The sequence below is a fragment of the Miniopterus schreibersii genome (genome assembly GCF_964146895.1).
Source record: "Miniopterus schreibersii genome assembly, chromosome: 4".
NCBI lineage: Eukaryota > Metazoa > Chordata > Mammalia > Chiroptera > Miniopteridae > Miniopterus > Miniopterus schreibersii.
Genome location: NC_138105.1, coordinates 83,075,219 through 83,091,072, shown reverse-complemented (window position 1 = coordinate 83,091,072; position 15,854 = coordinate 83,075,219). Strand labels below are relative to the sequence as shown.

At 36.6% G+C, this 15,854-nt stretch overlaps 1 protein-coding gene across 2 annotated transcripts in view; it reads right to left on the bottom strand.

Annotated features, from left to right (window-relative positions):
• Positions 1-451: 451 nt before the first annotated feature.
• Positions 452-15,854, bottom strand: part of G3BP1 (G3BP stress granule assembly factor 1) — a 31,388-nt gene continuing 15,985 nt past the window's right edge. For both annotated transcript variants that reach the window (XM_081135050.1, XM_081135051.1), the window contains exons 3-12: positions 15,091-15,172; positions 14,380-14,553; positions 11,491-11,581; positions 10,490-10,583; positions 9,010-9,211; positions 7,750-7,851; positions 7,392-7,503; positions 7,046-7,174; positions 6,626-6,735; positions 452-3,462 (exon numbers count right to left, since the gene is read on the bottom strand). In XM_081135050.1, coding sequence (XP_080991176.1) covers positions 3,256-3,462; positions 6,626-6,735; positions 7,046-7,174; positions 7,392-7,503; positions 7,750-7,851; positions 9,010-9,211; positions 10,490-10,583; positions 11,491-11,581; positions 14,380-14,553; positions 15,091-15,172 — 1,303 coding nt within the window. In that variant the 3' untranslated portion in view covers positions 452-3,255. The remainder of the gene's footprint in view (positions 3,463-6,625; positions 6,736-7,045; positions 7,175-7,391; positions 7,504-7,749; positions 7,852-9,009; positions 9,212-10,489; positions 10,584-11,490; positions 11,582-14,379; positions 14,554-15,090; positions 15,173-15,854) is intronic.

The window sequence follows — 15,854 nt, the reverse complement described above, 5'->3', positions numbered from 1 at the left end:
AGAAATGCAAACCTTGCTATCAATGGTTTATATCTGGTCTCTATAATGTAGTAATTATATGGTCATCTGTTATTATCTTAATACTTCACTCAAAAGTACATATGTAGGCATTTTGGTTCTAGAGAAAATGCCTCAGTTTTGGAGGCCAATCTGCTCCTTGCTACATGGATAGCTTGGAGGTCTAGTCACATAACTGCTCTGATGCCAGTTCTCTTTTATCTATTACTTTGGCGAAAATAGTACCTAATCCAGAGAGTAGTGAAAATTAGTTTTCCAACCTAAAACTAAAGTGCAATTTAACTAACGCTATGGCAGTAACCTACTCAAAGTCAAATAATTACTTTGGATTATCCATTTCACTGCTCCCCAGCAATAGCTCAAAAAGTTGAGAACAGAGGAGTACACAGGAAAAGCCCAACCTCACCATAAAAGCAAACACAAGAACTTTTTTAAGTCCGAAGGTGTATTTATTTTCAACATGTCTTAAAAGACTAAGATGCACATTGAATCAAATAAACCTAGTATCTAGAAAGATACTAGTTAAGAACATCAGTGAAGGGCATTAAGCTCAGTAGAAAAGAACTATACTTGGGCCATTCCTACAGATGAAAATGTGCATTTTAAAACCAGAAAGGCTAAATGTGATGAGCTACTACCTATAGGAAAATCCTGCCCTAAACCTATTTTATTTTCACTTTCTACCTGTGTGAATATATGTATCTGTATGGTATCATGTTTATTCCATCAGCAATGTCAACAATGATACTGGGATTTTTATAGTGTTAAAAATACAATACTAAATCCTATTTTTAAAACTCCAATGCTATTCAAAACTCCACAATCACCCAAATGCTGATGAACTGAAATTACTGAAGCAAACTTGTTTTCTGAGATTATGCAGTAACACCCTGCAACAAGTTACAAGCAGCATTTACCATATTGTTACCTCTCAAAAATGTTCTTAAAACCACATATTGGTATAAATGAAAAAAAATGAGAGAACTTACAGTAGATGTGACTATCATACCTAAAAGAGATACCTACTTGCTAATTTGTTTATTTTTATCTGAGGCTTTACTGCAAAGGAATGAGTCTTCAACTCCAGCTGTAATAATCTACCACTCCACCCACCATGCATTATAGGAATAGGGACTATCCGTGTTTTCAATGCAGTTGCTTCATTTTACAAAACATGTGGCCTTACTGGCTCTCACCCACTAAATGCCAGATGCAGTGCCCCCCTCCAGGACCCACCACGATCTCACATACTTCCAAATGTCCTCTAGGATATAACAGCCCCAAATAGAGTATCACTGCATCTAGTTAGTGCCCTTAAATCTCTGCGTAGGAAGAACTCCTATTTTGAAATGTATGGTTTAGTATCCACTTGTTAAAAATGATTTCTAGGTTATCCATAAATTATGACCTTACAGTTACTGCAAAAATAACTCAGGCTAAGCTTTCTTTCTTTCCACCAAAAGCTTAATATAAGCTACAGAAGTATAACCTGAATTTCTCCTAATTATCACTGGCCTGGGCCAAATGAAGCGGTCACCAAATAATTATTTAAACTGACCCCCAAAACAGCCATGCAATTCAGTTATGTAAGTTTCTTTATATGAAGGAGATGCTGCCAATTTTCAAATATTTGAGGTACTTAGGACTGACTGATAACATCATATTTCATTTTAGTTTAAGACTACACCCTTCAGCAAACCTAGTTTCCCAGCAACAGAAAAACAAAACAAACATTCCTATTCCTATCATCCTATCCTCAAACAACAGTCCTAAAGATGAACACTGTAAGAAGAAAATAAATAAGTTAAATTTGACATCCTCACTGCACTTCAACTAGTAATGACAAGATATCACACAAAGGCCTGCTTCACAAATGTGTAAACAAAACCTTCACCCACATCACACACAGCACTCAACAAACAACATACTTTGTAAAACAAGTTTTAGTCTATATTGCCAGGTCAAATTTTCTTCCAGAAATATTTTAATAAAAATTGGCCATTTCCAAGAAACACCCACTGCATGCCCATCAATAAAAGAGAACCATTAACAAAATAGAAAATTTATCATATGGCTATGATTTAAAGGAAAAAGACTAGCAGACACTCAAGCACATCAGCAAAGTCCAATATGAAAATCACATTCCTTCTTGTGGGCTGATTAGAATTCTGAAAAGATACCAAAATAAAATGCCAAACTATTTAGGTCTAAGAACCTCTAAAGAAGCATCCGTTCTCAAGGCATTCCAGTTTGAGACCCAATTTCAAATGAGGCATAACAAATAAACAGAAGACAGCAGGTGAAGAAGGGGTCCACAATTCCCAACATACTCTGAACCTGAAAAACAAATCTAGACTTTTTTTATTGTTTTTCTTTAAACAATTGCCAAGACTGTAATCAGAGATAAATAGAAGGCACAACAGTTTTGCTCTGGTTTTGTGGTATTCAGATTGTGGGGGAGGGGTGTTGGTCTTTTTTTGTTTGTTTTTACAAATACAAATAAAACATGAAAACAGATTCTACTTCAAAAAAAACCTAATAATTCAAGAAAAGCACATCAGTTGCATTCTAGACATTTAAAACCTATTTCACAATTTAAATTTCAATGGTTAAAGCAGATTTTAGAATTGTTTTGTGATCACATACCAAAAGAAAAAAAACTTTACTAACACCTTTTATTCAGTTTTTAACCATACCAGTGAGAAGCAGAATTGTCAATTTTTCCAATGGCAGTTTCTCCACACCAGAAGGTAGTCATGACTCTCAAAAGAAGAAACAATTTGGGTTTTTCCTGCCTTCAAAATGTCTATCAAATCTTGAATTTTTCAAAGGCTTTCGAAACACGTAGAAAATAAGTAAGAACTATCCTAATGAATGAAATATACCAAATGTCAGTAATAAGCGAGACACATTCCTCTGGGGAAATGGCTTAAAAAAAAATCCAGTCTGTATATGCAAAGTGAAGCAAAGAAATTCAGTCTTTTTTTTCTTCTTTAAAAATCCATTTTTCCTAAAATATCATTCCACAAAATTGGAAGTGAAGGACTAAAAGGTGAGGGGAGGGAAGAGGAGGGGAGGGAACACACACCATTAACACAAAAAGTAAAATTGTACAAACTTAAGCAGTTTATAAGAGACCAGGGTCATACTGCAAGATGCCAAAGGGTGGCTGAAGAAATTCACCATTCTGCAGGAGCGGGGGTTTGTACTGCTGAGTGAAGATCAGAGCAGAGCAATTCACTGCCTTGGAGCAATTCCCCTTCCCACGCCAAATCCTGGTTTCTGCACCATGCCTCCACGGGGAGGGCCTCTCATGCCACCACCCAGCCCACCTCGAGGGCCTCCAGGTCCCCGAAGGCGGTTATCTCGCCGGTCCCCTTCCCGGGCAGCTCGATTCTTCTTCTCCTCCACATTCAGACGGACCTCACCCCTTAACATGATGGGCTGCAAGAGTCAAGGGAAGAAGACTTACATGCAGCACTGACAGGCTACCAACTATCAAAGCTAAAACATTAGACAAAACAGTAGCTTACAAATCACCTACATTCACACAGTTTTTGTTTCAAATTCAGAATACATAATGTTCCCATTAACAAATACATGGAAAAGTGATTAGGTATGCAAGGGTATGCAGGCTAGTTCAAAAAAGTCCACTTAAACAGCACAGCAGCGCAAGTAACTCACCTTATACTTATTAAAGTAAATGTTATTTTCCTATAGAATTACATAAATAGAATATAAGAACTGCTACCTTTTCGATGGGTTGCGAGGCTCAGAATAAAACCCCAGGATCACCTGATGTGTAAAGACTGTGCTGCACATATTTATGCAAAGTTCATATGCATCTCAAAAATATCATTTATTTCATCTAAATATAACTTTCACAAAGTGCTAGTTGGCTTAACAGAATTTTGAAAAATACTGAAGACAATAAAGATAACATCTTAATGAAAGGAAAAAGAAGATACATGCACACCAAGTCTCTGGCCTTTTTTTTCGCCCAACAGAACTAAAGCAGGAAACAAAGGATCACTCAAGATTCTAATGAATTCAATGTACTCACTTCATTGGCACTCACTGGTTTGCTAAGTAAAATATTTTTTAAAATAAATATCTAACAACAAAGCTAACAGTACTTACTATGCAGATACATGTACTATATACTTCACATTTATTCTCATTTAATCTTCACGACAACCCTCTTAAGGTTGTTATTATACCTATTTTTAAGAGACCAGCAAACTAAGGGCCAAGAAGGTTAAGGAACTCTAATGAGTGATGTAAGAGGAGTGTAAACCAAGCCATCCTGACTGGAAAATACAAGCTTTGAACCACTATGCTACACTAAAGTATGTGAAACACCATGGTCATCAGGTTTATAAGCCACTCATAAAAGCCACTCATAAAAAATTACTGAAGGGACTTCTACCAATACAGTGAGATGGGGGGGGTGAAAAAAATAAAAAATCAAGATACACTTGAAGTTCCCAAAATACAAAGGAATAATCTAAAGTGTACATTAAAAGTAGCCTTTTTTTGAACTCTAATTCCAATTTGTATTTTAAATTCTGATTAAATATATATTTATATTTGTACCTTTATAAATATATTTTATTTAACACTCAATATAAACATTATAAGTATTTTATATACACACTATAAAAATCGCTTCACATGCAATCTGAAGCACTGTTCCAGGCAATGTTCCAGATACAAAGGGAAAAATAAAATCATGTTAAATTCTGAAAGATCAAGGGGAGAGAGGGTGGGTCTAGTTATGGAAAACGCCCCTGAGGAGTTATCACAAGGGTAGAAGCAATCTTAATGAAAAGGTATCAGACATACAGCCCCTTTTCTGAGGAAATTTACCTCAAGCAATTCTTATACAAAAAGATGTCAAGGCTTAACCGCATTCATTAAAAGAAACAAACCCCTTATCTTGGGCAATTAACTAGGAAGCCAGTTATCAAGTCTGAGCTCCTCTGGCCCATTGGGAATATCATACCCTGTGAGGAAACAAAGAATTTAAGGCTGCACCAAAAAGGTTTGCCACTGGACCTATTGCATGCTCAATGATGGATTTATCCACAAAGCCTACTGGAGATTTCTGGGTTCGATATTCTGTGGCCTTGGTGAGACAAGCCCCTGTTCTCTCCTCACATCTCGAAGTTGTGCAGGAGATGCTTCACAAAAATAGTGAATTCAACGTACACACCTCACTGACACTCAAGACAATGCACACCTGCAGATTTAGGCTCACATAATGTTAAGACCACAACATCAAACTTTGCAGTACATACATTAACGTTCTGGAGAACCTCTGGTAAATAATGATTTACTACATTTCTATTACATGGTTAATAAAACTTGTAGCTTTAATTTGGAGAGATTGAAAGCAGAACAGTGGTTGCCAGGGCCTGGGTAGAGAGAATATGGAGAGAGACTGCTTAATGGGTAAGGGACTTACTTTTTTTTTTAAAATCTATCTTTATTGATTTCAGAGAGAAAGGGAGAGGGAGATAGAAACATCAATGATGAGTCACTGATCAGCTGCCTCCTGCACGCCCCCTACTTCGGATCAAGCCAGCCACCCGGGCATGTGCTCTGACCAGGAATCTCCTGGTCCTAGGTCAATGCTCAACTGCTGAGCCATGCCCAGCAGGGCAAGAGACTTACTTTTAATGAAAATGTTTTGTAACCAGATAGGCAATGGTTGCACAGCAATGTGTGTTAATAAATGTCACTGTACTGTACTAGACTTATTAGAAGGATCACCTCCTAAATTACATAAACGTCAAACCACTACGCTGTATACCTTATAATATTCAACGTCAACTGTAATTGAAAAAATTTTTTAAAAGAAACAAAACACATTAAAAAATTAAAAATGAAAATAAGATGGTTAATTTTGTTATGTGACTTTCACCACAACTTTTTAAATAGTGAGGTTTTTAAGGTCCCATACCCATCTCAGTAAATTCACAATTATTTACTCCTCTGTTCCTCTCTACTACTAATACTACAAAGTGTTTTTGCTAATGAAAGATGTGGGGGAAGGGAAGAGTTCTTCAGGAACTACACAGTAAAACAATTCAGATTCTACAAATCCCTCTGTAATCAGACTAACAGTAATGCTAATAAAAGTGGTTCCAGGCTTGATGAGTCCAAACCCAGACACTTTCTAGACTAAAAGGAGAAGCTCGTCATAGCTATAACCAAGGTAGCAGTTTTACACCAAGACTGCCCTGGGCAAACAGGCTCGTAAGTTATCTTTGCTAAATGTAACATTGTACTTCATGTTCTACACTAGAAGCCACCACCAAGAAAAGGAATTTGCATAAATCTCAGGGCATTGGTAACTATTAGTCATTTCATTCTCATCACTCACTTATTCAAAAACTAAATTATTTAGACAGAAGCTTTGTTTTTCTAAACTCCCAGGCAGTGCTTTTGATACTAATGGTTGAACGTGATAGAATTTTTACCCAAACATGTTAGAATAAATTGCACTTTACATAAAAGACATAGTTGTAAGGATGAATATTCAAAGAGCCAACATACATGCTTATTGGGAAGAAAAAAAAAAATCAAGATGAAAACTGCTTACCCTGTTGCTAAGGACCTTTTGGACAGGCTCAGAATCATCAAACACAACGAAACCAAAATTGGGTAATTTCCCACCACTGTTGATGCGCAGTTCCACCACATTCCCATAATCTGCGAGTGAAATACAAATTCTTAAATAAACTATTAGAACATTTCTTTTAAATATTACATGAACACTATCCAATACAGCATGGCTACAGAGCACTCAAAATGTGGCTAGTCCGAAACAAGACCAGGTGTAAAAACACATGACTTCGAAGACTGAGTATAGAAAAATGTATACCATCTCTTACATACTTTTACATGTTGAAATGACAGTTTAGACACACTGTGTTAAAGGATTACATATGTGGCCCATCTTCTATTTCTATTGCGCAGTGCCGCATTAGATTAATCCAGTGTTTAAAACTGAATCACCTACTTTGAAAGAAATCTTTAAGCTCTGATTTGTCCACCTCATGAGGCAGATTGCCAATGAAGAGTTGGTGACTGTCAGGGTGTCTCACAATTCTTCGGGGTTCAACATCACCTTGCTCACCAGCTTCACGGACTTAAAAGAAAACAAAAACAGCAATGAAAGGCAAAGACACCTTTTAGTGACTACTCCACATAATCATTCTCTCTACCCTAAATACAGGTTAATTCCGCCAACTCTACAATTTTTTAATTTAAGTGAAAAATATCAAGCACCCCTACCCCCCGGAAAATAACGAGGTCCCCCCCTCAAAATCCCCCAAACTAGGAAAATCACCCTTCTGAGCTCTTACTTGGTCTGGGTCCCCTTTGGGAAGGAGTATTTATTCGTTGTTCTCGAACTCTTTGATCCCTCTGAGGCCTCTGCGGTGGAATCTGAGATTCAGGCTTAGACTCCGGGCGAGGCTGAAAAATTTGTTAACTTTTGTGTAAAAACAAAGCAAGAATACTTTTTTCTTGTTAAGTTTCTTAGCTAACAATAAGGTTTAAACTAGAAAAATGACAATTCTCTCTCACACACATGAAAAATCTAAACCATCTTTTAACCCTTCTCCTCTGTCCTATATATCAGTTCCCACATCCTCCATGAAACCACATTACACAAAATACAAGTATATTTGCCTTAACATATAAGCTTAATTAGAAATTCACCTGTGAAGCGGGTACTTTAACAACATGAGGTGGTATCCCAGTAACTGGAACAGCTCCACTGGGTGGAAGGTTCTTACTGGTCACAGATGCCCAGGAAAATGTCTAAGGTAACACAACACCAACACCAGCTGATTACACCACAACATCAAAACAACATAAAAGCTATTAGATCTTGATTTCTTGTATATAATATATGCATCACATTTTCATGGGCAGGATAGAGTTTACAAGTATCTTGAGATTCTTCCCTCCACCCCCATTTACAAATTTAGTACTAATTTCTTAGGACTGCTATGATACAAACATAATGATCAATTATACCAACTTTAGAATTATGGTAAACACCCCCCTTCAATCCATTTCAAAATCACAAAATCCTGTTAATTCTTAACTATCTTCTTTCCACCTCCACTGCCAAGTCCCTAATCCAAAATATCATTCTCTGCAGAATTAGTATAATAGCCACCTAACAACTGGTCATCTATTTTCAATCCAGCCAACCTACTTTTCTACCTGCAAGCTCAAGTCATGTCACTGTTTCTTTCCTACTCACTCACTAGCTAAAGGAGACCAAAAACCCTATCCGTTTGACGGATAGTTCCCATACCTAGAAGACTGCCTATCACACAGGCACTTGAATTAACTGTCAGAGACATACATGAATATTATAAGAACTCCATAAATACAGCACTAACACATATTCCTTCACAGAGTATCAAATGTATCAAATGTAAAGGTTCTGTGACTTCAGTTAACATCCTCCTGATGTGACTTAGAAGTAACTGAAAAGCTTCAATATTTTGAAATCAGGTATTCTAATTAGGAATACCTTATATTTCAGCAGTTTGCTTCTACTCCTACTATAAAGTTATCCTCAGTTAGGTTTCATAGGAAAAGGCAGGAAAGTCTGCCTTTATTTTTTAAAGATACATTATCACTTGTTTGTTATAACAAGTATGTAATAGTCTGCAATTTAAAAGACGAAATATTAAAAAGATGAGGGGTTGTTGATATGGTGACAAAATAGCACCTGAAATTTCTGGTCTAAAAAGTATTCAAGTGTCCTTAGAGGGCTAAAAAGGCTACTTTTGAATATTTTATAAAGCAATATGCACATTCTTATCTGAGGCATGGCTCAATATGTAAGAAATTTCCCTGAACCGATATGCAAATGCACCTACAGAAGTCAACCAAGCAATAATGGAGAATAGAGATTTAAAAATAAACTAGAAAGAAAAAAAATGAAGGCATGCTGTATACCCTCAAGTCTTCCTGCACAGTCTGAGCGATGTCTGTGGGTGCTGGAGAAGAACTCTTCTGGGCATCCTCAGGAGTAGTTTCCTCCAATACTGGCTCACACTTTTCCTCTTGGATTTCAGATACAGGTTCTTGCTCTGGTTCTGGTTCAGGATCAGGCTCTGGTTCAACAACAGGTTCCTCCAGATGTTCTTCCAAGTCATTGCTTTCACAGAAAATTTTGAGAAATATCATTCTGCTTCCATTGATTTAGCAAGAAATTCCCAAGTGTTTATTAATTAACTATAGAAGCCTGAACCCAAAAAAAGATCTAAGAAATACATGTCTGAGTATTAAAACAGAACTTTTTTGAAAAGTACTCAATGAGCAATCTTAACTACAGTTAAGCAAATGCATCAAAATGGATCAAAATGAACCAAACTAGTTTCTCAGTTAGAATCCCAAAACCATTACAATTTACCTATCACACATCACAAAACTCTAACAGCTGTGAGGAGAAGACAAGGGCAGTTGAGCTGTTCGATGGGTACAGTTTCAGTTTCCAGGATGAAAAGTTCTAGAGATGTGCATTTAGTTAACACTACTATAGAGTACACTTAAAAATGGTTAAGTAAATTTTGTTATTCGATTTTACCACACACACACAAAAAAAATCTCTCATAATAAAATAGGAAAAGACATTAGTTATGATTCAGAATAGTTCTTAAACTTCCACATAAACCAGTTTGTTAAAACTGCAGATGTTTTCTCCCCTGAAATTCTAATTTAATAGGTTTGTGGTAAAACAAATCATTTTCAACCAGGTACCCAGGTGAGTACTGTGATTAGTTCATCAGTACACCTTGAAAAACATTTGAAAATATCCTTTAAGCACTGAATATTAACATTGCTAGTATCACATGGCAACAAGTAAATACTGTACTAATTTCTATTCCTAGCAAATAATTTCTGTTCTGGTTGCAAATTAAAACACACACACACACACACACACACACATACACACACACACACACACACACACTTAAGATACAGTCATGCATTTATTGTCTGAGTTAATTAAGGAAATTCTTTATTGCTATAAATCAGGTCTGAATGTCCATTGGTTTACACCTAATCTCTAAATAAGTCCCTGTACACTTTATATCCAACCCACCCCCCAAGCACTTAATGCGGTGGCTTGATGTGTTTGTTAATTACTTGGTAAGAAATCCCAACTCTTTTTCACTTACCACCCAGAAGAAAACTAAGTCAAAAAAAGCAACTGGTGGATACAACTTAAATAGTCCTCATACTGCAAACTATATTAAACATGTTATAGATTTTTTGGAAGCTCGAAGGTCCCAAAGTAAAACCCTTCTTTGGAGAAATTACCACTATTTTCTGAGATAATTCTGAGACTACATGACCGCCCTCCAACAAAGGGAATGACCAGACAACCCAAATTCTCATGCAGCTCTGGACAGATGAACCAAGTTTTCCTTACCTGACAGTCTGATCATAGAAAGTTCCAGAATCATCAGGTACCACCTCAGGTGTCTGCTGTCTTTCTTCAGGTTCCTCTACTTCTTCCTCAGATTCTAAGTAAAAAAAATTTTAAGTAATTTGTGCTTACTTAATTCACAAATAAATTCACTTTCACAATGTTCATCATAATAAAAAAGGCAATGACTTAAGTAAAGCAGATATATATTTAAAAAGTCAAGAAGATAAGGCAATTCTGTAAAATCATAGAGCAGGCTTTAAGGGCAGGATTAAGGCGATTATAGTGCCGGGTTAAGAACATGGAATCTGAGATCATATTGCCAGTAATCCAATACAGGCTCTGCCACCTAACTAGCTGTACTGACATCAGCAAACAACTTCTCTGTGTTGCATTAAAAATGGGAACAACAGTATCTAAAGTACTTATCTATAAGGCTGTTGTATTACATAATAAATACAAAGCACCTAGAATCATATCAGCCATACAGCTATTGTCTGAGACAATTCTCCATAGGTCTCTTGTGTTTCTACATGTCTTACAATTGAGGCAATGACTACCATTTGTTCTGGACAACCTTTTAAGAAAATTTACACAGCAGACAGCCTGGGAAAATAGGTCTCCCTCCAGAGCCAAGGGCAGGCATATTTACTGCCCATTCTAAAAGATTTGGGTTTCCTAAACTTAAGGTTCCATTCTTATTAACGCACCCCAATGTCATGCAGGTATCATATGAACTTCAATGTCCTGTGGAAACTGACAAAAACCCTACTATTTTTGCTGTAAATAACCTGTCTACTTCTGACTTAGGAGTTTTATGTCTTCTATCAATCCATGAAGTAGACTAACCTGTTTCAAGTAGGTTAAAAACTCAGGCCCTTCACACATCTTGACAATTAGAAGTTATTAAGGAAGAATAGAGTATGTTTAAAAACATTCAAGAAGCCCATATTCTATTCTGGCCAATTAATGCCATCAAAAAAAAATTTAAGCAAGTAACTTACCCTCCTGAGGCTCAGTAACAAATCCACCAAAGACCTCATCCTGGTATCTGAAGATATCATTGTGAACGTAGAACTTATTTGCAACAGAGCCCTGCAATGCCAACAAAAAGTTTTTACTTATTCAGCAGACTTTTAAAAAGCCAAATCACCCTACACTGGAAGTTCTCAGCTGAGGGCATTATTGCCCCCTACCACCCCAGAAGCCACACGGCAATACCTGCAGGCATTTCAGTTTTTCCACTGGGGAGTGCAACCGACAACTACTGAGTAGAGAGCAGGGTTGCTGCTAAACATCCTTCAATGCATAGGACAGCCAGCCACAACAAAGACTTATTTGGCCCAAAATATTAATAGTGCCAAGTTTGAAAAACCCTACTCTACATCATGGCTGTTAAAAACTACACTCAGCCCAGCCAGTGTGGCTCAGTTGGTTGAGTGTAGTCCCATGCACCAAGAGGTTGCCAGTTGATTCCTGGTCAGGGTACAAGCCCAGGTTTCGGGCTCAATCCCCAGTAGGGGGTGTGCAGGAGGCAGCCAATCAATGTTTCTCATCAATGTTTCTCTCTCCCTTCTTCTCTCTCTAAAATATCAATATATTTTTTTTAGAACTACACTCAAATATATGGCCTCCTTTATTTTATTTTATTCAAATTATAAGAGAAAGTTTGTTTAGAAAGTTACAGAGGTAGAAGTGAGCCAGCTGGGCTTCGTAGGCTCAGGAAACAAGTTTCAGAGGCAAAAGAAGAGCCCTTTGAGCTCAGGAGACAGATAGGCAAAGGTAAGCACCTGGGGGAAGGGGGGAAGGGCGGTTGCATATTCCCTAGAGGGAGAGCCTCAAATATATGGTTTGCTTTACATACCAACAGATGGATACCCAGTTTGATAAGCTTTTAAGTATGTAAGCCGACACAGTCCACACCAAATCATTTCTTGAACAATAAACACCTACTGGCAACTACAGTAGATATTTTAAATTCCCTAAATCTGTATCCAAGACTACTGATACAAGTACTGAAGGGTGGTGTAGCTAAAAGTTTTCCTATACTAGGTTAAGACACTCTTGAGTCTAAATCCAACTATGTCAGCTACTAGTTATTCAAACTCTAAGGCTGTTTCCGCATCTGTAAATAACCTGTCTACTTCTGACTTAGGAGTTTTATGTCTTCTATCAATCCATGAAGTAGACTAACCTGTTTCAAGTAGGTTAAAAACTCAGGCCCTTCACACGTCTTGACAATTAGAAGTTATTAAGGAAGAATAGAGTATGTTTAAAAACATTCAAGAAAATGGATACCAACATTTACCTTAGAGCTTTGAGTATTAAATAAGCTAGATTCTTCCTCTTTGATATCCCACCTAATCCCATGCATATTTAGAAGTCCACCAACATTTTTACATTGCAGATAATCTAAGCCTTCCTCTAAAAATCATGACAAAATGACCTCACATAATTTTTCAAAGACAATGGATTATTTTATATTCAAACAGTAAAATGATAGGGGTTTTAGATTCACTATCCTAAACAGAAAATTATCTTCAGAGAAATGCTAGAGAAAACATTTAATCAGCAAGTCCTTACTAAGCCACTTCCGCATGCTTATGCAGACAGATAAGCTTCCTGCCGTGGTTCAGTCTGGACCAGTTGGGAAAACAGTACAAATGCAATTACTCTATAAATCTAGTCCTTTCATGATAAGCATGATAACTAAAAACAACCATGGCTCCTTGAAGAAAACAGCTGATCCCAGGGCTAGGGCTGGGGCTGGAGCAGAGACAGTGCAAGATGAACCTGAAACATCATCTGGCACAAAGTTGCATAGTGCTCAAACACACACACACACACACACACACAGAAGCCAGCTTAAAGGGGGTCACACTTACCATGTCTAGAACATTTTAGACATTGATATAAAGTTAGCAATGGATTAAATCCATTAAATAAAGACTCCATTAGTGATAACAGATAGGAGAAAAGGAAAAGTTCTTTACAGTAGAATACCAACTAATAAATACAGAATGATAGAATCAGATAATCATCATTTGTAACTATCAGAGTAGCTGTTAGTTCTGGCAAGAATCATTAAGGAACGCAAAAACTAGAACATAAGTTTAATGAAAAACAGGGTATTTGCACAGTCTCCAAAAATCACCTACAATTTACTTACTAATGAGTAAAGTAAAAACACCAACTTCACAATCGTGAAACCTATTGACCATCACCTTAAGTAAGCGATCCAAGTTAACATCACTAATAGGACTAAATGACATCAAGAGCTTCCCTAATGTGAGGCACTGAAAGGCAGTATGTGTATAACTTAAATCTAATCACAAGTATCAGACAATTCCAACTGAGGCATTCTACAAAGTAACTTGATCATGCTCTTTCAAAATGTCAATGCCAAAAAACCAAAATATTAAAAGAATTACTGCAAATAAAAGGAGACAAAGAGACATCATAGCTATATACAATGTGTAATCCTGGACTCAATCTTGGATAAGGGGTAGGGGATTACTGTAAAGGACATTATTGGGAAGATAATCAAAATTTAAATATGAACTATAGATTGATAACTGTATTACATCAATACTTCATGAATTTGACAACTGTACTATGGTTGTGGAAGAGAATTCTTTATTTTCAGGAAATGCTCACTTAAGTATTTGAGGATGACTAGCCTAATATCTCCAATTTACTATCAAATAGTTTAGAATTTAAAATGATAGGTTAATAGAAGAATTATAAATGTGCGGACAAGTGTTGACAGTGGCTCTAGGTAAGGAGTAGGTGGAAGTTATTGTACTATTATTATAACTTTTCTGTAAATTTGAAATTTCAATGTGAGTATTTTTTAAGAGATGCACAACCATTCACTGGTTTTTTCCCCATACCTCAGGAGCAAGAACAAATGTCTGCATGAATCTCCTCAAAGCCTGGTTGTTATTGGAGAGCAACCCCATCACCTGGACCACCACACCATCATTCAGAGTGGCGTGAGCATCAACATGGCGAATCTTAGTGTGGCAATTGGTGAAGTTTTGTGACATCACTTTCCTATGGATTTCCTAAGGAATGGAGGCATGGGTTAATGCTTTAAAACTGATGTAATCTCCAACAAAAATAAAAACTTTCCAACACAACACAGGTAAAGAGAATTTGCATGTTTAAATTAAACTACACATACCCTACTTGGATTTGTCTTCTTTGTTAATATATGAGTTTGAGCCAAACTGATGACATAAACCAGGCAGCAAGATCTCAAATGTTCCCCTAATCATTATAACCACCTCTCTAAGCCTTTAAAATTATTGTCCTGAATAACATACCTAAAAACTGTTTACAATGATGATCCCCATGCTAAAACCAATAATCTCCTAATATAAAAAAACTTCAGAATATATCATACAAAATAAGCAAATGTGACATCATAAGCATTTCAATAGCTATCATATTAACCAAATAACTACTGAATACCTAAATTTCTAAAAAGCTGACAAATTTGATCTTTAAATATCAGCAAATCCATTAAGCATGCATCTACTTCAATTTTAGGGGTTGTTTTCTAGCTGCTCAAAAGCCTACATAAAGTTTAGTATACTTACTTTCTGTCCATAGACTGCATCTGCTGGCTTTCCATTTGAATCCAATCCCCCATGGACATAAGAAGAGTTCTTTCCATAAAATCTATAAAACAGGAATATAATTTACTTCTCATTTTCCTAAGACCAAGTATTAATTTTTTATGTTTGGTCCCTAACTGCCTCAGCAGCAGATTCTTGGAAGCAGGAATATTTTCCTCTTCATCTTTGTTTGCAATCATAGGTGCATCCTCTGCATATCAGTAAACACTGCTGAATGGGAATGCATTCGTCAATGAGGCAAATACTTATTTTACAAGTCACAACTTCCAGGTTTCAGGGTAGGATGATCATGTTGGGAAGGATCTTGCAGTTCGTGTCAGGAAGGCCACTTAAAGCAAAAGTTCCTCTTTTCAATCAAGAAGAAAACAGGCAGTTTTGATATAGATGAGGACACCTATATTCTTCATAGACTTAGAGTCCTTTTGTATCTAAGAATGCAAGTGAGGAATTCCATTAAAACCCAGTAACTCACCATGCAGAGAGGTTGTAGGAGTAGTTTTTAATAAATTTTGCTGATGAATTTTGCTGAGAATTTAATTCCCATAGCTTTCATTTTTCTCTATCCTCAATTGCTGTGTTTTCATTACTATACTATACTGGATCAGAAGAGCCAACCCAGGGTTAAACACACTATAAAGATTACTTGATATCTGTACTTCAGATAAACAAATTTTTAAAAATATTTTTTATTGATTTTAGAGAGATGAAGGGAGAGGGATAGATAG